A 23,522-nucleotide genomic window follows, 5' to 3' on the forward strand; every position below is an offset into this window, starting at 1 on the left:
AGTTTTAAAATATCCCCAAATGCTTTATTCACTGAAAGGAAAGCAGTATGTTCATTTACACTTTTGTCTTTTTCTTCCCATCCCAAGTAAAGCATCTTGGAACATCAGTGGGTTTTTGAAAGTGCTATCCAGTTAGTCACAAGCCCAATCTTTTCAGTGATCCTGTATATTTTCTATTTTTCAAGTATTTATCCAAATCCCTTTTCAGTCTGTTTCAGGCAGTGCATTCCAGATTGTCATAACTCGCTGTGTAAGAATGTTTTTCTCTTTTTTGCCTCTTTTGCCAATTGCCTTAAATCGGTGTCTTCTCACTATACAACTATTGGAAACATGTCTTTATATATTTTCAATCAAGAACTTCTGAACCCCAAACTGCTTTTTCCCTGCCCTGTTAAACATCTTTGAGTAAAGGAAGAAAAAGGTTTCTCTGTTTTTTTCATGTAAATTGAATCTGATTTCTTCACACACTGCAGGCAGTAGACTCTCTGATTCCCCGTACACAATTGGATCCCCAATACCATTCGAGTAAATGGCCTCTCAATTCTCTTTAAGGCCTTGACATCTTCCTTGCACAGCCTGGAATTAGACACACCAGGTCCTATCTTACCATTTTGATTCTAAATGCTGAACTTGAAACTGGAAGTGTTTCAGATCCGACTTTTAGATCTGTTCTGAGGTGCCCCCATACGCACTCTGCCTACAAAAATATCAGCGAGTCTGAATCGCACTCCAGATCCCTGTGGGTGGGGCTTAATGTGCCCGAAACTCTGCAGCTCTGATCGGTGCCTCAACCGTGCATATGCAGAAAAAAAAGGAAGGAATGTTGCTCCCCTGCCATATCCCTCCTGGGCTGGATAATGGCTCCCCCTGGCCCCCACAGACATTGCCCCACCCCTACAACATTACTGACTCTGTTATATCCCACCCCTCTGCCACCCAGACTGATTGTGGACCCCTGCCCTCCACCCACCTATCTCAGGCAGAGTGGCAGCGGACTTCCCCCTTCCCCTCCACTAATCTCTGGCAGAGTGGCAGCAGACCCCCATTGTCCCCGCTACCACCCCACCCATCTCAAGCAGAGTGGCAGCGGATCCACCTTCACCACCGATCTCAAGCAGAGAACCGTCGAAGGCTCGGCACTTACTTCCTCACTAACTGGAGCATTTGAATCAGACTTCTATGGAGTATGTCTGTTTCATGCTGATTCTGGATGGGCGAACACCATGGTAAAGAGAGAAGCGCTGGTAAAGTTGGGCATGCAGCCCATTAAGTCAATTTAAATGCATGCAGACAATTTAAATGGCCATATTGCTTGTTTTGAGCATGGTTCCAATCATGGCCATTTTTGGGCCTTGGTAAAGGGGAACTGGTGCGGGGGCGTGGGATCATGCTACTCATCTCACACTCAATTTTACCAAGTGGCCGTGCCCGAAAATGGGCACAACACAATGGTAAAATCAGACCCCTTATTCCAGCAGGAGCTTGCTCAGTGTTTTATAACATTTAGCATAATCTCCTTGGTTTTAAAATCTATGCCTCTAAATTTAGAGCCAAAGATTGTATATGCCTTTTTAGTAGCCTTTAAAGACTTGTACGTACATCCCCAAGCCTTTCTGCTTCTACCCTCACTTTAAATGTGTACCATTTCGTTCGCATTGCCTCTTCATCTGACCAAAATTTATCACTTCACGTTATCTCTTTTACGGATCCTCGTATCCTGAACATCTGTTTCTAGCTTGCTCAGTAATTAATATATTTCTGAATTTTGTGTCATTCACAAAATTTTAAATTTTACCTTGTACACCACAGCCCAGGTCATATCAAAAAGAACAGTGAGCCAAAATCAATTCCTGAGTTAGCTTTCCTCCGGGTTGAGAAACAATCTTTCATCACCACAATATTAGCTGTCTCTTGGTCAGCTATGTCTTCAGGTGCACACTGAACCTTTAATTTTATCGGTTTAAATTTTACACATGAGTTCATTATGTGATCCTTTATCAGATGCCTTTAAAGGGTCTGCATGCAAAATATCAACCACACAATCCTCATTGATTATATCCAAAATTGCATCAAAAAGCTCAATTAAGTTAGTCAAACATCATTGCCTTTAACAAATTTATGCTGATGTTTTTCACTAACACAATATATCTAAAAGCAAATTGTCTTTTAGTTTGGGACTTTTTAGTTTGTCTCCAGTAGGCTGACTGATCTGTAGTTGTTGAGTTCATTCCTTTTTCCTTTTTTGGACAGGGTATAACATTTGAAGCTTTCAGTTTTCTGATACCCTGGGCAAGATTTACTGTGTAATCCATGCATGCTCTGCAGTGGTAAGAGGCGCCCAGCCAGTGGTGGGTGTTCAGGTTCAGCCATTGTCAACAGAGTTTCCTGTTGAATTCACACATGCCACTGGAAAATCTATGCAGGGATGTGCCATGGTGGGACCAGAAGATTCCACTGGCATGAACGACCAGAATGTTCCGGCCCATGAGTAGAATTATTCAGATAGTGCGGCTTTCTATCCCACCAGAGAATTGTGGGGAATACATCTCCACATATCCCAGCAGCCCCACAGGCATTTAATACTCCATGGTCTGTTAATTAGTTTAGATGGAATTTTACCTCTTATTGGGTGGAAGTCCCGCCTTAGGGAGTTGTTGGACAATCAAGTCTATAGTCCCAGTGGCAGTAATGGACAGGACTTGGACTAGAGCCCCAGGTTTTAAGTCTCCAGGATTAAGTAAAATGTGGGGCTTCATGGCAGGGATGATAGATGAAGCCAAAGGAGTGGGAATGCTGATGGAGAATCCAGGGGAGGGAAGGTCCACCTGCAGGTGAAAGACCTTGGGGAGAAAGGTGGAAAGGGGACCATTGAAGATGGCATCACACCCCTTCTTGTCTGAGGTCTGAGCAGAATGACCTATCAACTTCTTTTTTGCTTTTTACCAACTACAACCATCTTCAAAATTGCAGCTGGGTGGAAATGGCTTTGACTGCTTACAGACTTCAAATAAGCTGAGGGTGAGCACAGGTTGATCAACTCTTGGAGAACATTAAAAAGCATCTTGGCATGGGGGAACCTAGCAAATGTCAGCAGGGGCACTGTGCTGCTGGTCAGATTGAATAGCTGGGAGAAGTGCAGAATGCATTGCATAGTGTGCATGCTGAAATATGGACCAAACAGCATCCTGGCAACATACAACATAGCACGCGAGATAATTGCTTCAATTATGGAACAGTCCTGTAAAATTTGGAATGGTTGGTCACCCTTAGTTGGCTGCCCTAGAACTTGTCCACCTATGTAAAGTTATGGGCAGATTGGGGACAACCACCTGGGAAATTTGACGGACCCTTCTGCTCCTCCCTCCTTCATTTCTTCCGAACCTGCCAATGGGAACTGTAAATTCTGCCCATATCTAATGAAGACCAGAAAATAGTGTTCAGAGCCTACAATTTTTTTCCTTGTTTCTTTCAGTAACCTAATATGCATCTGATCCTAACTGAGTTACTTTCCCACTTTAACCATTGCCACTCTTTTTATGTTATTCTTTTCCTATCCAATGACTCTATTACTTCATCCTTTACTGTGACATTTTCATCACCCTCAGGAAAAATAAATGAAAAATATGCACCAATATCTCTGCTACAATATTTCCCTTTTTTTTGCTCCTTAATTGGTCTCATCGTTTGAGCAAAAGCAAAATACTTTTGATTCTCTTTAATACACCTAGAATTATATTTTCATATTCTGTCTGCTGTACTTAATTTCTTTTTCAGTTTTCTTCTTTATTCAGCTCTTTTTTTCTCCTGAATTAAGGGCTTGATGGTTACCATGGGCCTCAATTTTCTGACACAGTTTAAGTGCTATATCTTGATTAGTAGTTATTAGGGAGTTCTGCCTTTTGATTTCTTCCTTTCTATGTCCAGTCTGTCCCAAACCATGACCTTGAAGATCTCCATTGTCTTTTTATTCATTATCTCAAAGCTTGTAAGTCTGTGGCAAAGCCAACATTTAATCCCCATCCCTAACTGCTCTTGAGAATATGGTGGTAAACTACCTCATTGGTTTTCTATTTCAGAAGGTAGTTTAACATTAACTGAATTGATGTCGGTCTAGAGACACAAATAGGCCACGCTGCAAAAACATCAGGTTTCGTTCGATAAATAAACCATTGGTGAACCATTTGGATTTTTATAATAATACAATACATTCATGATCACCACCAATAATCTTATTGCAGATGCATTTAATTAACTGAATTCAATTTGAAAATTGCTATTTGAGTTCAAATCCCACCATTGTGAGATTATTAGCGCAGACCTTAGATTACTAGCCCAGTAATGTAACCACTATTCTACTGTATCCAAGTAAATAATACCTGCCAACTTTTTGTATTTCACTCCTCTGTGCCAGATCCCTTTTCAACACACTGAAGTTGCTGTTAACGCTCCTCAAGTAGAGTACTTTCAAATTCGAATTTTCTTCCTTTTCGTAACTGTTCTACATCTGATTTTAACCACTGATATTGAACTGCTCTCCAATTAAATATGTTCCATTTGCTCCATTACATTCCCAGACTGACAGCCAGCACTGCTTCCTCCCTCACTGCGCTGGAAGCACACTGATCAAAAAAATTCCCTTGTGCACATTTCAGAAATTCTTTCCCCTTTTTATGCTTCACGGTTCTTTTATTTTTGCAGCTTCTTGTAGAATACTTGAAGACCCTGTTATTGTCACATTAAAGTCCTTTGATTTTTTTTGAAATTTGCCTGCATGTTTATTCCCCTTTGTTCCCACTGTTTGATGGCTTATAGATTACGTTCTGGTTCAGTTTCATAATTTCAAACAAATTGATTCTTTGAGCCCTCCAGTAAATAAACCATTCATTGCCACAGTTGTAGTGGCACTTTGCGTGCCCGTTGTTCCCCATGTTTGAGGTCAGGTCTTTATTGTCACTGTGGCTACTTGTACCCACAACTCATCAAACTATTTTGTCACACTCCAAAATGTTTTAAATATATTTCAGTAAAATATTTATTCAAACTGAAAAGCAAAGTTAGGAATGTGCCTGTTCCCCCGCCCCATTTAAAAAAGAGACTAAAATTTGTGGTATTTGGCACAAAGAATGATTAATTGAATAAACTAGCAGTAAGGAACAGTACAAACAAAAAATTTAAATGGCAGTAACCGTCTTTAAACAAAATAATTGATTTGTCTAACCAGGTAAATATGAACAGATTTACTGCAATCAAACAAATTAGTTCTAACCTATGTTTTTTTTTCTCCATTTATTTGAAGGTGTAGGTGTCACCATGGTCTTTCTGTCAGCATTTATGTGCCTCCTCTACAACTGCATCATAGCTTATTTGGTGTACTATTTCTTTGCTTCCTTCCAATATCCCTTGCCATGGGCGGAGTGCTTTGATTGGTGGGGCGCAGATGAAAATTGCAGTACAAAACATCAAGGTATTCTGTCAGCAATTTTTGTTTGCAAATTAAACCTACAGGTTGAACCAAACCAGTTTGATTGAAGTAAGATACAGTGAAGTAAGATACAGGAGGGACATGATGGCACAGTGGTTAACATTGCTGCTTCACAGCTCCAGGGACCTGGGTTCAATTCACAGCTTGGGCAATATGTCTGTGTGGAGTTTGCACATTCTTCTCGTGTCTGCGTGGATTTTCTTCGGGTGCTCCAGCTTCCTCCCACAGTCCAAAGATGTGCGGGTTAGGTTGATTGGCCATGCTAAAATCGCCCATAGTGTGCTGAGATGTGTAGGTTAGAGGGATTAGTGGGTAAACATGTAGGGATATGGAGGTAGGGCCTGGGTGGAATTGTGGTCTGTGCAGACTCAATGGGCTGAATGGCCTCTTTCTGTACTGTAGGGATTCTATTCTATGGTTCTAATGACCATAATTTGTATAGGTAAGCCACCGATGTTTTGCTGATTTTTAAGTTGAATGAAACAAATTAGTCAATTGATTTTGAATAGCAGTTTAAGTATTTCTTCTAGCAAGATGGGGCATGTGGAGGGAATTGGACTTTAAAATATGTGAAGATTTTTTTTTATTACCTGTACTGATGTGATTTTTAAAAAATATACTAGGTCATTGGGATCTTTTATATAAGGCTTATTGTGAGCTACTGGAAGCATCTGGGAAATCTCATTGAACCATTATATTCTGACATATATGTTATGGTCTTAATTGTCATAACTTATATAAAGGAAACATGCTTAAATGTATTAATTTCAACTTCGGTAATCTTCAGCACCTGGCGAATGATTAATGTATGCATAATTTGAAAAATCTAATTTATGGTAATATTTGTTTTCATAGTTGGATTTAATGGCACCGTAACAGCTTTTTGGGAAGAACAGTAATTTAAGTTAGTGACAGTACTCTGTTATCACCCAATGGCGTTTCTTATCCGGCTGCACGATACTTGGGATTTTTAAGTTTAAAGAAACAAACAAGTTGGGTGGGAGTGGGTGGATAAAGGGGACAGTTATAAAGAGGACACCCATCCTCAGCCTCTACTCAGACCGATTGTCCGCAGTGTGGTAGCAAACCCCCTTCCCCCCGCACCCACCCCACCATCTTCCCCCTTCCCCCCCCATCAGAGATCCATCTGGCTTCCCCACAACCCCCCCCCCACCCCAACCAGTGAGCGATCAGGCTCCTCCCCACCCCCCACCAGAGATACATCATACCCGCCTCCCTCCTCTTCCCCCTCCCCAGATGTACATCTGACCCGCCTCCTCTTCCCTCCTCACCCCTCACCAGAGAATGACCTGGATCATCCCGTCCCAACCAGACAACGATAGGGTCTCCTTCCTCCCTCACCCCTTCTCTCACCAGAGAATGAACTGACCTGTTTCTCACCTCCCCTGACCACCGCACCCCCGCCCCCCCCCACCACCCCCGCCCCGATCTGAGTCAGAGAGCCGTTGGAAGCTCTTCAGTGACGAAAGGTAAAATTGGGTCAAGTATGTGTATCTGCTGAAGTACTGTTTACAAAAATTAATTGGACAATTCTAGGTATAAAAAGAATGACCGTTCATTTCAACTGATTGATTTAGTTAAAAACGTTAATTGATGTGCACTCTTGCTGCATACTTGATGACAACTAGACTTTCGTACATGTGTGTGTGGCCTGCTGGCATTTGGAAACCTGTTCTTTGTACTGCGTAAAATTTAATGCTGGAAGATCATAGTAAAAATTGGCCGACTTTCATCAATGGTATTATAGTAAGATTTGCAGTTGTGGGCATTTGTTTAAAGAAATACCTTTGGAGCTGATTTTTGACCAATTGGAGAACAATAAGTTGCAATATAGACCTTTGTTTTTGCTTCCATAGAAACTTCCCCAAATGAAAAGGTTTTCATTTTGAGGAGACGGGTATTTAAAAACAAAAAAGGTCCTCTAGCCCTCACCACCCACATCATTTCTGATGTCCATCTTGCCAGCCCATGCTCCCCAACCTCATGGCCCTTCACATACTTTGTGCCAAACTGTGACCCCCTACCCAATGTCTCCTTTGCAGCTTTTCCAACTTAAGTCCAACTCATGCAAACCCATGCTTCACTCATACCATCCTTTTATCTGTACACCCTCCATTCCATCATGGGCAAATATCAGGAGCCATACCATGATGAAATCTATTACAGACTTCACTATATTTAAAAAAAATACTCTCATTGATAAAAGCCTTTTCAATATGTTTAATTTCTTTCAAGTACTTCAACCCATATAAAGACAGCCATTTGTACTATGACCCTACATCAAAGATAGCTAAACCTATTGGAACTGTTAATTAAATGATGAACTTAAAAGTGTTGCCCCCAGACTGAATCCCAATGTATATTGTGCAGCCAGACTAGACCCTAACAATTTTTCTATTTTGGCATAAATGTGAGGAAAGGTTGACTTCTGTGAATTATTCCACTAACAATGTAGTTTTTTTATATAGTGAAACTAACTTTACTTAATAACAGTTTAAAAATGATACTAATAAATGAAGCAGCTTAACCATTAATAGTTGAACAATATTTAAAAATGAAAAAAAGCTGTTTTACTTTCTAACTTATGACTGAACCAATGCCAAATAAAACTCATCCATGCATAAATCAAATCCACTTTTGAATAAATGGTTAGAAAAGCCAAGATATTTGCTTTCATATTTGTTAACAGACTTGGAGCTTTCAGAGAGAGAGGGAGAGAGAGAGAGAGAGATCCAAAATCCGGAAAGGGTAGCACAATGGCACAGTCATTAGCACTGCTGCCTCACAGTGCCAGAGAACCGGATTCAATTCCGGCCTGGGTGGAGTTTGCACTTTCTTCCTGTGTCTGTGTGGGTTTCCCCTGGGTGCTCTGGTTTCCTCCCGCAGTCCAAAGATGTGCAGATTAGGTAGATTAGCCATGATAAATTGCTCCTTAGTGTCGGGGGATTAGCAGGGTAAATATGTGGAGTTACAGAAATAGGGCCTGGATGGGATTGTGTCGATGCAGGCTTGTTGGTCTGAATGGCTTCGTTCTGAACTGTAGGGATTCTATGAATATTCTGTGAAAAAATCCTTCTCATTTTAACCAGGCTTCAGCTGAAAATTAGCTGTGTTCTGCAAAAGCCTTTTTTCTCTGCATGTAAACCATATTATCACACGACCCTGTCAATCACTCTAATCAGCAACCCCAGGGGAATTTAAGAAAACAAAACTCCATTAACTTGACTTAATCACTTGCAAGGCTAAAATGAGTAATTATCCTGCTCTCCCAACATCGTGAGTTCCCTCCAAGTATACTACCTGTACCATTAAGCTAAATTTTAATCATTTCACTTAAACACAAAAAGTAATATATACATATCAATTGCACTCCTGTCATCACATGTGCCCCTCATTGTGATGATACATTGTGGAAGCCGTACTAATGCAATAATAGCCCTAGTACTTGTGTCAACAAATATGTATTGAATTTGTAAGAACTTTTTTTTTCAACTGAAAACCGCAGCAGACTGTTTTTCTTTTTCAAAATTTAAAGAGCCGTGTATTAGGGGATTTAAATGACTTGACATTTTGAGACATCCACAGACCATACCCAACTTCCAGATACATTCATGTTTAATTTTAACAATTGCAAAAGGTATGTGACCTTTCCAAAAGGGTACCCGAGCTCTCCAAAGAACTCCAATACATTTTGACCTTTTCACAAATTCATAAATCTCACGAGTCCTATTTCAGAAAAATTGGTGATGAAAATTTCTTCTAAGTGATGCACTTTTAAATGTGGTTTTTTCTCCATGAACTGGAAAAGAGTGAAATATGTAACTCCATGCTCCCCTCCCTCAGTCAAAAGGTGAGCTTCAGATGATGGAGGGGTCGGGAAGCAGGGTGGTTGGGTCTCTCATTCTGTGCTCTGGCACCATTTTTAGCTTCAGCACAGATCCCTTCCATTGCTGTCAAAATTCAGGCCTTTGCCCCTAAAGTGAATAGGGCATTTGACAGGTTCACAGCTTATAGTTAATAGATTATAGGTAGAATAATATTTAAAAAATTAAGAAAATGGAGCAATGAATGTTGCATTATTTACAGATGACTGGAATATTCTGAGAATTGAAACTGCAATAAGAAAACTACTTCTGATTTTAGAACATAAGAACATAAGAAATAGGAGCAGGAGTAGGCCATCTAGCCCTTCGAGCCTGCCCCGCCATTCAACAAGATCATGGCTGATCTGAAGTGGATTAGTTCCATTTTCCCACTTTCTCCCCTTCTCCCCATAACCCTTAATTCCCTTGTCTATCAGAAACCTATCTACCTGTGACTTAAATATATTCAACCACAGGAAAAACTATTTTGGAATAGTTTTTTTAAGCTGTAACATTAATCTCTATTGAGCTTCATATTGAGTGAACTAAAATAAAATTAGTTACTCTAAATTGTTTAGATTATATGTGATTATAAACAAATACATCTTGGATTGATTGCAATCATGCTTTCTTATTTACAGCAGGCTCATTGATTCTCAACAGTTTAATTGCAATATAACATCCCAGGGGTTACCATTGACCAGAAACTGAACTGGGAATTAGCCATATAAATACTGTAGCTACCAAAGCAGGTCAAAAGCTAGGAATCCTGCAGTGACAAACCTACCCCAAAGTCTGTCCACGGTCCATGAGGCACAAGTTAGGCATAATACAATACTCACCACTTGCCTGGTGAGCATAACACTTGAGAAGTTTGACACCATTCCAGACAAAGTAGTCCACTTGATTGCTACCCCTTTCTCAAACATTCAGCCCATCTGCCATCATTGAACAGTGGCAGCTGTGTGTACTATCTATAAGGTGCACTGCATCAAAAGGAACTCACCAACGTTCCTTAGGCAGCACCTTCCAAACCCATGATCGCCATCATCTAGAAGGGTAAGAGCATCAGATAACTGGGAACACCATTATCTGGAGGCTCCCCTCCAAGTCACTCACCACCTGACTAGGAAATATATTGCCTGGAACACCCTCCCTAACAGCACTGACGGTGTACTTAAACCTCAGGGACTGTAGCAGTGCATGAACATAGCTCACCACCACCTTCTCGAGAGCAACTAGGGATGGACAATAAATGCTGGCCTAGCTAGCACTGCCCACATCCTATAAATGAATTTTTAAAAAATTCTCCTACTTACCAACAAGCCTGCACTAGAAGAAACTCTCCTGCATAAGTTGATCTTCCAAATGGCTATTGCAGCTTCTTACCTGGAAATAATAATAAAGATCACTGGGTTGTTGAGCAGTAATGAAGCATCAAATCTGTAATATCTTCCAATCTACAAAAGTGGCACATTTAATCTGCACATGCCTGGGTCCCACATGTTTTTCATTCTAGTAGCCTAACAAATAAAGTATATAGTTAACCATAATTATCAAACCCTAGTTCAGTGTAGTGTAGGAGTCATGCCAGGAGCAGCATGCACACCTAAAAATGAGGTGCCAACCTGGTGAAGTTGCAACAGGAATACATGCATGCTAAACAGTGGAAGCAGCAAGCTACAGATAAAGCTGAATCTGGGTGAATCTAATCAAACTTTAGCAACCCTGCTGCATTCAGTTGTCAATGGTGGTGAAAATTAGGTTGATGATAATGGTTATTTAATTTAGCTAGGAATACAAACATTAGTAAACTGAAAATAGTCTTTTTTTTAGTTGTGTATATATTAACCAGTCAACACATGCTGTAGGTCTACCATTAAAATCAGTTTAAAACGTTTGAGTAGAATTTTCTTTAAATGAGTCAAAATGATTAACAATTCTAATTGTAAGCATCTGGTAACCACAGAATGTTCAGTTGATTTGTTAGTAATGACTCTCAAAATATACGTTTTGTATCCTGTTATACTGGTGATGAGCATTATATTCACTCAAGAGAGCAAGTAGCTTTAAATTGAAATGACAATTTGGATTTCTCAAGAATTGACTGACATGTCCCTCAGTAAACCTTGATAAATCCAGATTATCCATTCCCAGAAATAATGTCAAATAATCTACTTGTTTATATTCATATGATTTAATGGTTAGATTTTGTATTTTTTCAAATTGGGCCACATGTTGGTTAGGCAAAGTTAAGCACCATTAGATCAGTTTAATTAAATTGAATTCACACAAATATAATCTGGCAATAAACTAGATTAATCGCCTAAATATATTCTTAGTGAAACATATCTTTAAATGAGGCAAATTTATTGTATTATATGCCCAATCTGGTATATTTTGCAATCATTTCATTGAAAACTCGTAAGTACTTTGAATAAATATTTTTAATGTTTAAGGTGTCAGACTCCTCGCGCTAAGGACCAATTTAGCATGGCCAACCAACCTAACCTGCACATCTTTGTAGAGACAAACTAAAAATTTTTTTTTGGTTAAAATTTATAATTTTGTTGGGGAGTTGGCATGAAAAAATAACTTCTAGCATATATTGTAGCTTTTATGTTCCAAACATATTCATTGTAATTGAATGAATTTTTCAAATAAATGATAACTTTGAAGTAAACAATCCTTTACTATTTTTGATTAATACATGTTATGTGGTTGGTTAGAAAATGTCACTCTAATTTCTCCCAGATGTACTAACCTGGACTCTGTGTAGTATTCTCCAATCTAAGTCAGATAATCTTCGGAACAACAAGCACTTCAGAGACATGAGCACATAATGCAGATAGGCAGTACTGAAGGAATGCTGAACTGTCAGAAGCACATCTTTCAGATCAGATGCAAGATTGAGCTAGTGGCCAAAATTCGCTGATCTCATTCGTGCATCACTGTTGCCAGTGAGACCAGAGAATTTGGCATTCAGTCAAAACTCCGTTCACTGCAGCAGGACCATAGAATCCCAGTCACGGGCGAGGTCAGAGAATTTCAGCCTATGTCTGCCCTTTTGGATTGGAACTAAATGATCATAATGCAATATTCAAAGATAGATGAAGCATTTATTGGTATTAAGAGGAGGATGTGAGTTACAAGTTAGAAGTTTGAAAACCTAAAACTTAATTTTACCATGGACTAATTTGTCAAGTCAAACTAAAACATTTTAACTGAAGGCCCAGTTTTTAATTTGTTTGACAACTAAGTATAACATCAAATAAAATGCACTTATCATATTACTACAATTTACAGATCTTTCCTGCAATTTTACACTGCCTGAAGGGAGTATTCAAACAAATGGTGAAATTTGCAAAAATGGAACTTGGACCTATATAACTCACCAAACTGCAAGTGAGCAGTACTGGATGTAAGTAGGATGGCTGAATAGCAACTTGAAAGATTTTATATTTTGTGAAATTATCAAAATTAATGTGCTGTTTTGTATTTTTAAAGTCTGATTTTCATGCATAATGTATAGCAATGTGATTAATCTAATTTATTTTTTAATTCAACTATGGGATGTGGGCATTGCTGGCCAGGCCAACATTAATTGTGCATCCCTAGTTGAACTTCTCATTACAAAATAATTAAAATAATATAGCTTTGCTTCACCAATGCATTATGTGTAGAGTCAAAATGTTGATTATATTTTAGATTTCTATCTTGTTCAGAAGTTGCACATTGAGCACATTTGAAAACTAAATAGCTAAAAATGACCTGTGCTTGATTTCCTCCCTTCCATTTTAATTAATTACACTACTGACAAAATTGCAGGTCATCGTGGGGAAGGGGTGTGTAGGGTCTGACAGAAGTACCATATCCATCAATGTGACAGACATAAATTAGCAAATAGATCATTTAATTATTTTTGCCATTTCAATCATTTTTGATAATTCCATCAAAAACATTATTTTCTAACAAATGATGTCAAAGCAAGTCGTCAAAAGCTTTAATTGGAAACTTTAAATGAAGAAAACTAAAATCTGATGAAGGGGATTGAGAACTATGTAGATATGAATCTGTTTGATACACCTTGAGGTCTGTAAATGATTTATAGCCTTAACACGCTAAATAAGTTTTTTTTAAAATAAAGCAAGATTCAAAAGCATATTAAATTTAAGTTAGATTTTGTGATAATAATTACATTTACAGTTATGTTAGATTGAAGGGGAGATGGTGGCATAGTAGCTATGTCAGTGGCTTGGTAATCCAATGGCCCAGACTAATGCTCTGGGGCCATGGGTTCACAATCACACCATGGAGGTCCAATTTGAACTGATAAATCTGGAACATGAGCCTATTCTCAGTAACGGTGATTGTTGCATAAACCCATATGATTCACGAGTGTTAACTTTAAGAAAATGTTCACTCATGTTATCTAATGTTCACTAAGGAAATATTGCATCCTTGCCCATTCTGGCATGACTCCACACCCATAGCAATGTGGTTGATTCTTAACTGTCATTGTAATGACTAAGCAAATCATTCAGTTCAAGGCCAAGAGGAATGGGCACCCATTGCTGGTTTTCCCAGCAACTCCCACATCCCATAAAGAATAACGAAAAAAAATCAAATTATTACCAATAACTGGACACCTTTCAAACACATTCGGATTTTGGATAAAATCTTTGCAATATGTAATTATTATTGTAATTTGCTAGACAATGTGTAATGAATAATATCTTTACATCAGATGTTATTTTATTTAGTAAAGCAGTTTTGCGTCATACACATTCGATTGAAGAGACTGGGGAGCTGGTCTGGCATTTAGCTCTCTGCTTGCTTCTGGCATGGCTGATCACTGGGTTGGCCCTATGTCAAGGAATCCGCTCTTCAGTGAAGGTAAAAAGGTTGAGGGAGTAGAATTTCTGCTAGAATTTCTACATTGCTTGCACCAATGTATCTAATTTATTTATACAGTAATTTTCTGTCTGTGTTTTCTGTCCTACTGTATCTCAAATTTTTCAATTCATCTTTCTTTCTGTTTAATTTTCTACCCTTGGAAGGAATTTTACTGGCATATCTGAGTTTCTTATGATCATGCCCAAGGCCAAAGGAGAATGCTGTTCTCCGAGCCTCGCCCACCTCCGGAATCGGGGCAAACGTGCTGGCAAAATTCCGGTCCTTCTGTCTATCTCTTGTCATATCTGGATATCTACAAAAAGCTGCTCACTTTCCCCGTCTTTTCCTGTATATGTATATCTCTTTTAGACCCGGCAATTGGGAGAAAGAAATGGGAATCACAATAGACATAAAATTCTATATTAGCTAGAATAACTTGAGCTTTAGTATGTAATATTAATGTGATACATTTACGTTTTGCAAATTACAGCTCTATTCGTAATGTATTTTGTCTGCTCAAACATTCCAAGTATTCAAGATTGTAATTTTTAATCTAGGGATGAGGGACTTCAGTTCCAAGGGTAGATTGCAGAAGCTGGGCTGCTTCCTCAGAGAATCAAACGTTGAGAAGAGATTTAAGTGAGGCACTCAAAATCATGAGGAATGGACAAAGTAAATAGGAAGAAACTATTCCCACTGGCAGAAGTGTCCAGAACCAAAAAACACTAATTGTATTCTATGCAACTGGCAGAAGAATCACAAGCAGCATATGAGAATCAAAGAATCCCCACAGCGCAAAAGAAGGCCATTCAGCCTAATGAGCCTACACCAACAGCAATCCTACCCAGATCCTATCCCCGTAATTCAATGTAGTTATCCTACTAGTCCCCCTGACACTAAGGGGCAACTTACATGCCAAATCAATCTAACCTGCAGAATTTTGGACTATGGAATGAAACTGGAGCACCCAGAGGAAGCCCACGCAGACACAGGGCGACATGCAAACTGCAGACAAACAATGAGCCGAGGCCACAATTGAACTGGGTTCCTGGTATTGTGAGGCAACCATTAAACTCATCTCCAAACTCTGTGGCCTGTGGCTTGGCTCCTTCCACTATGACTGGATCCTAGACTTTCTAACCCACAGACAAAATGTACTCAACATGGCTTATTATAATAAACACTCTTTTTGACAGAAGAATAAATACAAAACCATACGGAGGCACCCAAGATCAAAGCATTAGTTCTTCCTGAGTTATTGTTTGTTTTGGTCAAAGATCTGAATGATGCCTGTATTTTTAAAAATTCCTTCATGGAATGCGGGTGTTCCTGACTAGGCCAGCATTTATGGCCCATCCCCAATTGCGTTTGAGAATGTGATAATGAGCTGCCTTCTTGAGCTTATGCAGTCCATGCACTATAGGTACACCCACAGTGTTTTTAGAGAGGGAGTTACGGGATCTAGGAACAGTGACAGTGAAGGAACTGGGATTATAGTTCCAAGTCAGAATGGTGTATGACTTGGAGGGGAATTTGCAGTTGTTGGTGTTCCATGCATTTACTGCCCTTTTTTCCTATGTGGTAGCGGTTGTAGGTTTGGAAGGTGCTGTTGAAGGAGCCTTGATAAGTTGCTGCAGTGCATCTTATAGATGGTACACACTACTGCCACTATGTGCTGGTAGTGTATGGAGTGAATATTTATTGTCATAGATGGGGCACCAGGAAAGTAGGGTGCTTCGTCCTAGATAATATTAAGCTTTGAGTGTTGTTGGAGCTGTAGTTAACCAGGCAAGTGGTGAGTACTCCGTCGCACTCTGGATTTGTGTCTTGTAAATGATTGATAGGCTTTGGGGAGTCTCTCCAGATTCCCCAGCCTCTCATTTGCAAATGACTTGACCTTGGATGCCTCCATATGGTTTTGTATTTATCCTTCTGGCAAAAAGAGTGTTTATTGTAATAAGTCATGTTGAGCACATTTTGTCAGTCGGATTCTATTTACATTGGCTTTTCCTATCCTGTTTTTTTTCCAATGGCTCTGCTCCAAACTTTGAAGTCATGGCTAACCCTGCCATTCCAAGTCCCCCAGAAGATAATTATTTTCTTCTTTTTGGGTAGCAATGAGGATTTTGTCAAAGTTAGAATAGAGCTTTTCCCCAGTATCTTCATTCAGGCAGCTCAGTGGCACAGTGGTTAGATTTGATTTGATTTATTGTTGTCACATGTATTAATATACAGTGAAAAACACAGTATGTGTGTGGCTGGCACAGTTCAGTTTCTTGTCAATGGTAATGCCCAGGATATTGAGTGTGGGAGATTTAGCGATGGTAATGCCATTGAATGTCATGGGGAGATTGTTTGTTTGATTCTCACTTGTTGGAAATGGTCATTACCTGGCACTTGTATAGTGCAAATGTTACTTGCCACTTATTAGCCCAAGCTGGAATGTTGTCCAGTTCTTGATAAATATGGACATGGACTTCTTCACTTGGTCTAAGTGAGTTACTGATCATTGACTTCTTTACTCAGTGATGAGCATTCCACTAGCATAAAGGCATCACAACTTTCATTAATCCAAGTCTTAAACTGTCCATGACAGTATTGGTAAGAATGACCACCACACAGTCCTTGTGGAGAAGAAATCTCACCATCACATTGAGAATAACCTTCATTGTGTTGTGTGGCACTATTACTGTGCTGAATGGGACAGACTTCAAATCAATCTAGAAACTCAAGACTGGGCATCCATGAGGTGCTGTGTCCATCAACAACAGTGGAACCGTACCCCAACACAATCTGCAATATGGCCCGGCATATCCTCCTCTTAACCATTTCCATCAAGCCAGGGGATCAATCCTGAGTGCAGGAGGGCATGCCAGGAGCAGCACCAGGCATACCTAAAAATGAAGTGTCAACCTGGTGAAGCTACCAAACAGGATTACTTGCATGCCAAACAGCAAGTGATCGACAGAGCTAAGCGATCCCACAACCAACAGATCAGATCTAAGCTCTGCAGTCCTTCCACATCCAGTCGTGAATGATGATAGACAATTAAACAATGCACTGAAGGAGGAGGCTCTACAAATGCCATCATCCTCAATGATGGAGGAGTTCTGCACAACCATCCAAGAGTTGAGGCTGAAGAATTCGCAGCTTTCTTCAGCCAGAAGTGCCGACTGCATGATCCATCTCGGCCTCCTCCAGTGGTCTTCAGCATCTCAGATGACAGTCTCCAGCCAACTCGATTTACTCCATGTAATATCCAGAAATGGTTGGAGGCACTGGATACTGCAAAGGCAATGGGCCCTGATAACATTCCAGCAAAAGTACTGAAGACTTGAGCTCCAAAACATGCCGCTCCCCTAGCCAAGCTCTTCCAATACAGCTACAACACTGGCATATACCCAACAATGTGGAACATTGCCCAGATATGTCTTGTACACAAAAAGCAGGACAAATCCAATGCAGCCAATTACTGCCCAATCAGCTTCTTCTCAATCATCAGTAAAGTGATGGAAGGAGTCATCAACAGTACTATCAAGTAACAGCTCCTCAGCAATAACCTGCTCAGTGACACCCAGATTGGGTTTCGCCAGGGTCACTCAACTCCTGATCTCATTATAGCCTTGGTTCAACATGGACGAAAGAGCTAAATTCCAGATGAGTTAAGACACCAAGACTGCATTCGACCAAGTATGGCATCAAGGAGCCCTAGCTCCTTATGGTCTTATTTTACCATTTTGATTCTAAATGTGGGCAGACTTGAAACAAGGAGTGTTTCTGATCTAATTGTTAGACCTGTTCTCATATGCACTCTGCTTTCAAAAATATCAGTGATTCTGAGTCGCGCTGTAGAAGCCTGTGGGCTGGGCTTAACTTGCTCGAAACCCTGCAACTCCTACCAACATCGCCAACTGCACATGCACAGTCAAAAAAAATGATAGAATACTGCTCTCTGCCACATTGCTCCTGGGCCGGATAATGCCTCCGCGTGACACCCACAGACATTGCCCCACCACCACAACATTACTGACCCACTTATCCCCCCATTCTCCACCACTCAGACTGATCACGGGCCCCTTATCCACCTCCCCGCCCACACCCCCCCCCCCCCCCGCCACACCCCGCCTCAGGCAGAGTAGCAGCAGACTCTCCTTTCCCCATCCAGTGATCTCAGGCAGAGTGGCAATGGACCCCCCTTCCCCTCCACTAACCTCGGGCAACCCCCCCCCCCCCCCCCCCCCCCCCCCGCCACCCCCACCCCCACCCCCACCCCCACCCCCATCGACCTAAATCCATGCTTAGCACTTACCTCCTCACCAACTGGAGCCCCCGAATCGGACTTCAGTGGAGTATGTCTGTTTTGCGCTGATTCTGGATGGGCGAATGCAGTAGTAAAGGGGGAAGTGCAGGTAAAGTAGGGCGTGTAGCCCATAAAGTCAATTTAAATGCGTGCAAATGCATTGAAATGGCCGTCACACCCAGTTCGGGCATGGTCCCGATCGTGGCCATTTTCGGGCCTTGGTAAAGGGGGAACCAGCGCAGAGGTGGGTGCGAATTGCGCTATTCACTTCAAATCCTTCTTTACCAAGCTTTCACGTCCAAAAATGGGCACAACGCAATAGTAAAATTGGAGCCAATGAGTATCGGGGCAAACACGCCGTTGGTTGGAGTCATAGTACGTAGGAAGATGGTTGCGATTGTGGAGGGTCAGCCATCTCTGCAAGGATCCCTCAGGGTAGTATCCGAGATCCAGCAATCTTCAGCTGTTTCATCAATGACCTTCCTTCAGTCATAACATCAGAAGTGAGGATGCTCACCGATAATTGCATAAACTTCAGCAGCATTCACAACTCCTCAGTTATTGAAGCAGTCCATGTTCAAATACAAGAAGTTCTGGACAATATCCAGCTTAGGCTGACAAGTGGCAAGTAACATTCACGCCACACAAATGCCAGGCAATGACTATCATCAATAAAAGCCACTCTTAACCATTGTCCCTTGACATTCAATGGTGCTGCCATCACTGAATCCCACACTGTCAAATTCTTGGGGTTACCATTGACCAGAAACTCAACTGGACTCAACTAATTAACTCACCTCCTGACTCCCCAAAACCTATCCACCATCTATAAGGCACAAGTCAGGAGTGTGATGGAATACTCCCCACTTGCATGGATGGACGCAGCTCCAACAACACTCAAGAAGTTTGACACCATTCAAGACGAAATAGCCCGCTTGATTGACACCACATTTACAAACATTCAATCCCTCCACACTGCAATAATTCGCCAAAGCTCCTTAGATAGCACTTTCCAAACTCGCAACCACTTCCATCTAGAAGAACAAGGGCAGCAGATACGTGGGAACATCAACACCTGCAAGTTCCCTTTCAAGCCACTCACCATCCTAACCTGAAAATATATCGTTATACCTTTGCAGTCACTGGGTCAAAATCCTGGAATTTCCTTCCTAACAGCATTGTGGGTCAACCCCCACAGCACATGGGCTGCAGTGATTCAAAAAGATTGCTCGCCACCACCTTCTCAAGGGCAACTAGGGATGGGCAATAAATGCTGGCCAGCCAGTGATGCCCATAGTCCCACGAATTCATAAAAAAAAGAGCTGACTAAAGTCAGAAATGCTGTGTGCAGCTTTCAACCAATCTGAAAAATTACATTTCCAATTGAATTCCAGAACAGTGGGCTAAAATAACGGCAGCTTTATTTGAATCCCGTAACCAGAACGTTGGGTTCAAGCATTGTTGTCGCCAGGATTGGTTCAGTGAAAACGTAATTCAAATATGTGATCACCTGAAACAAAAATGAGTAGCCTTCATTATCTGGAAGAATAGTCTGAGATCACAATTCAAGATGGCAGCATTCCATCAGCTCAAAGCTGACACCCAAAGACAAATCTGAACCGTAACGGGCACGTGGTGGGAAGAAAAGGCCAGAAGGCTCGAACAATATGCTGATCATTATGGCATCCTTTTTTAAAGCAACAGGGGCCATCTACAGACCAAGGTATTTTCTTCAAACCAGGCTGACCGGTGTTCAAACAAAATTCTGGCAAATTCAAATTTGATGAATTGCTATAGTCTGGATGGACAAAAGCTATTTCTGTTTCTAAGTCATGTTCTTTGAACTCTCAGGTGACCAACATTCCAGCTGGACGCAAAGAAAATACTTCAAAGCATGGTAGCATTACCCTTATTGGCTGGGAGGAGCTTGCTACAAATCACCCAAAGTGGAAACAAATTGTCCATCATGCTCTTGAGTCACAAAGCCTTAATGAGGCTTTAAAGTGAGGAGAAAGGTGGAAGAAAAGTAAGCAAAACTTGTGCTCCAGGCCTCAGTGCTTCATGTGACTCTCTGCCCCATGTGTCCAAATATCTATGGGTCGAGAAGAGGCCTCCTCCATAGCACAAAGACCTATGGTAGAAACTTATGAGACTTGATGAATTGAAGGACAACCAATGGCAATTATAATTGAAGACTGCTTTGGTCATGGTTTTTGAAAGAGTACTTTATGTTTAGCTAGCCGGTAAACAGTTACAAGGGAGTAGAATCAGCAACTGTCACAGATATTTTGACTGGGGATACTCTGTTCAAGCAGCATAGCGGGCTGGGAGACACCAGTGGAGGGCCTTTGAGTCTCCCAAGCGCTTGTTTTGAGCACAATCAACTCTGCGCCAGAAATTGGCATGAGCTGATGATCATATTGAAATTCTAATAGTGGGCCCAGAATGGTATTCTCCAAGCCCACTGGCATCTCCCATGTCCTGCCAGGAGTGGTTCCCTCCAGTGATGTTTACAACTGCTCTCCATTAACAGGGAACAGGCGCCCTGAACCCACCAAGAGAACAGAGGCCATTGAGGGGCCCCCCCAGGGAGGTCAGGGGTAAAGAGGCAATGTGTCCCTTTGGCAGTGCCAGTGTGGCATCCTGGCACTGCCCAAGAGGCAAACTGGCACTGCCTGCTGGGTACCAGGCAGGACCACAGAGGTCGGGGCATACTAGGAGGGCGGGGGCGATCAGTGAGGTGGGGGGAACCGTCTGCCATTCTACTAATAGAATTGGTGGGGGAGAAAGGACAATTGGGGCTGGCCATTGGGGTTGGGGGTTGGTTGGGCCTTGTCATCTGGGTTGGGGGTTTGGTTGGGACTGCCCATGAGGGAGGTGGGTGGAGGAATTGGGACTGATCAGTGTTGGTGCTGGCCTGGAGGATTGGGGACATCAAGGCCTGCCTGGGGGAAGTCTGGGAGACCAGGTTCAATGGAGGGGGTGGCATCTGCAAAGCCAGGGCTCAGAAGGGTTGCAAGGAAGGCCAGTGATAGGAAGACCAGTGGGGGGAGCCACTGCGCATGCGCAGATATCTGCACTGACATAAGAACATAACATAAGAAATAGGAGCAGGAGTAGGCCATCTAGCCCCTTAAGCCTGCCCCGCCATTCAATAAGATCATGGCTGATCTGATAATGGTTCAGTTCCACTTATCCGCCTGTTCCCCATAACCCTTAATTCCTTTATTGATCAGAAATCTATCTGTCTGTGACTTACACATTTAACAAGGTAGCCTCCACTGCTTCAATGGGCAGAGAATTCCAAAGATTCACTGCCCTCTGAGAGAAGAAGTTCCTCCTCAACTCTGCTCTAAATTGATTCCCCCTTATTTTGAGGGTGTGCCCTCTAATTCTTGTTTCCTTTCTAAGTGGAAGCAATCTCTCTGCCTGTACCCTGTCTAACCCCTTCATTATCTTATGTTTCTATAAGATCCCTCAGCCTTCTAAACTCCAACGAGTACAGGCCCAATCTACTCAATCTCTCCTTATAAGCCAACCCCCTCATCTCCGGTATCAACCTGGTGAACTTTCTGTGCACTCCTTCCAAGGCCAGTATATCCTTTCACAAATAAGGGGACCAAAATTGCACACAGTACTCTAGTTGCGGCTTCATCAGTACCTTGTACAATTGCAGCAAGACCTCCCTGCTTTTATGAGGAGAGGCTGAATAAACTAGGCTTGTACTCGTTAGCGTTTAGAAGAATGAGGGGAGATCTCATTGAGACGTATAAGATGTTGAATGGGATGGATAGGATAGAGGTGGAGAGGCTCTTCCCGCTCAGAAAGGACAGTAGGACTAGAGGGCACAGCCTCAGGATAAAGGGGGGGGGGGGCGGTTTAGAACGGAGTTGAGGAGGAACTTCTTCACTCAAAGGGTGGTGAATCTCTGGAATTCTCTGCCCATTGAAGTGGTGGAGGCTGCCTCGCTCAATATTTTTAAGACGTGGGTTGATAGGTTTTTGATAGGCAAGGGGATTAAGGGTTATGGGGAGAGGGCGGGAATGTGGAACTGAGCCACGACAGATCAGCCATGATCTTATTGAATGGCGGGGCAGGCTCGAGGGGCTAGATGGCCTACTCCTGCTCCTATTTCTTATGTTCTTATACTCCATCCCCCTCGCGATAAAGGCCAACATTCCATTTGCCTTCTTGATCACCTGCTGCACTAGCAAACTGACTCTTTGCGATTCGTGCACAAAGACTCCCAGGTTCCTCTGCACAGTAGCATGTTGTAACTCTTCCCCATTTAAATAATAGTCCATTTTACTATTATTCCTGCCAAAGTGGATAACCTCACACTTGCCAACATTATACTCCATCTGCCAGATCCTCGCCCACTCACTTAGCCTGTCCGAATCTCTCTGCAGACTTTCTGCGTCCTCCATGCAATTCGCTTTCCGACTCATCTTTGTGTCGTCAGCAAACTTTATTACCCTACACTCGGTCCCCTCCTCCAGATTGTCCATGTATATGGTAAACAGTTGAGGCCCCAGCACCGATCCCTGCGGCATGCCACTAGTCACCAACTGCCAACCGGAAAAGCACCCATTTATTCCAACTCTCTGCTTCCTGTTAGATAGCCAACCCTCAGTCCATGCTAACACTTTACCTCCAACTCCGTGTACCCTAAGCTTTTGCAGCAACCTTTTGTGAGGCACTTCATCGAACGCCTTCTGAACATCCACCAGTTCCCCTCTGTCAACAACACTCGTTACATCTTCATAAAATTCCAGTAAATGAACTTACTGGATTTACCAGATTGGTGTGTGTACAGTGGCCCACTCAGCACTGTGCTGCTGGCCTCTCAGACAGGAATAGACTCCATCCCATACTGAGCAGAGTGAATCGTGCTGAGGCACTCTGTGATGCACAGTGTCAGAGATTTGCGCTAGGAAGTCCGCCTAAAAAACGAACGGGA

The 23,522-nt window shown here is 41.8% G+C and overlaps 1 protein-coding gene across 1 annotated transcript in view; it reads left to right on the plus strand.

The window, feature by feature from the left end:
- Positions 1-23,522, plus strand: part of LOC145354088 (sodium- and chloride-dependent neutral and basic amino acid transporter B(0+)-like) — a 99,364-nt gene that overhangs the window by 9,938 nt on the left and 65,904 nt on the right. The window contains exons 4-6 of the mRNA XM_080205219.1: positions 5,297-5,492; positions 12,749-12,787; positions 14,130-14,262. Of these exons, the coding sequence (XP_080061345.1) occupies positions 5,297-5,492; positions 12,749-12,787; positions 14,130-14,262 (368 nt within the window). The remainder of the gene's footprint in view (positions 1-5,296; positions 5,493-12,748; positions 12,788-14,129; positions 14,263-23,522) is intronic.

This window comes from Carcharhinus amblyrhynchos, chromosome 16 (genome assembly GCF_965287045.1).
Source record: "Carcharhinus amblyrhynchos chromosome 16, sCarAmb.v2.hapA, whole genome shotgun sequence".
Classification (NCBI taxonomy): Eukaryota; Metazoa; Chordata; class Chondrichthyes; order Carcharhiniformes; family Carcharhinidae; genus Carcharhinus; species Carcharhinus amblyrhynchos.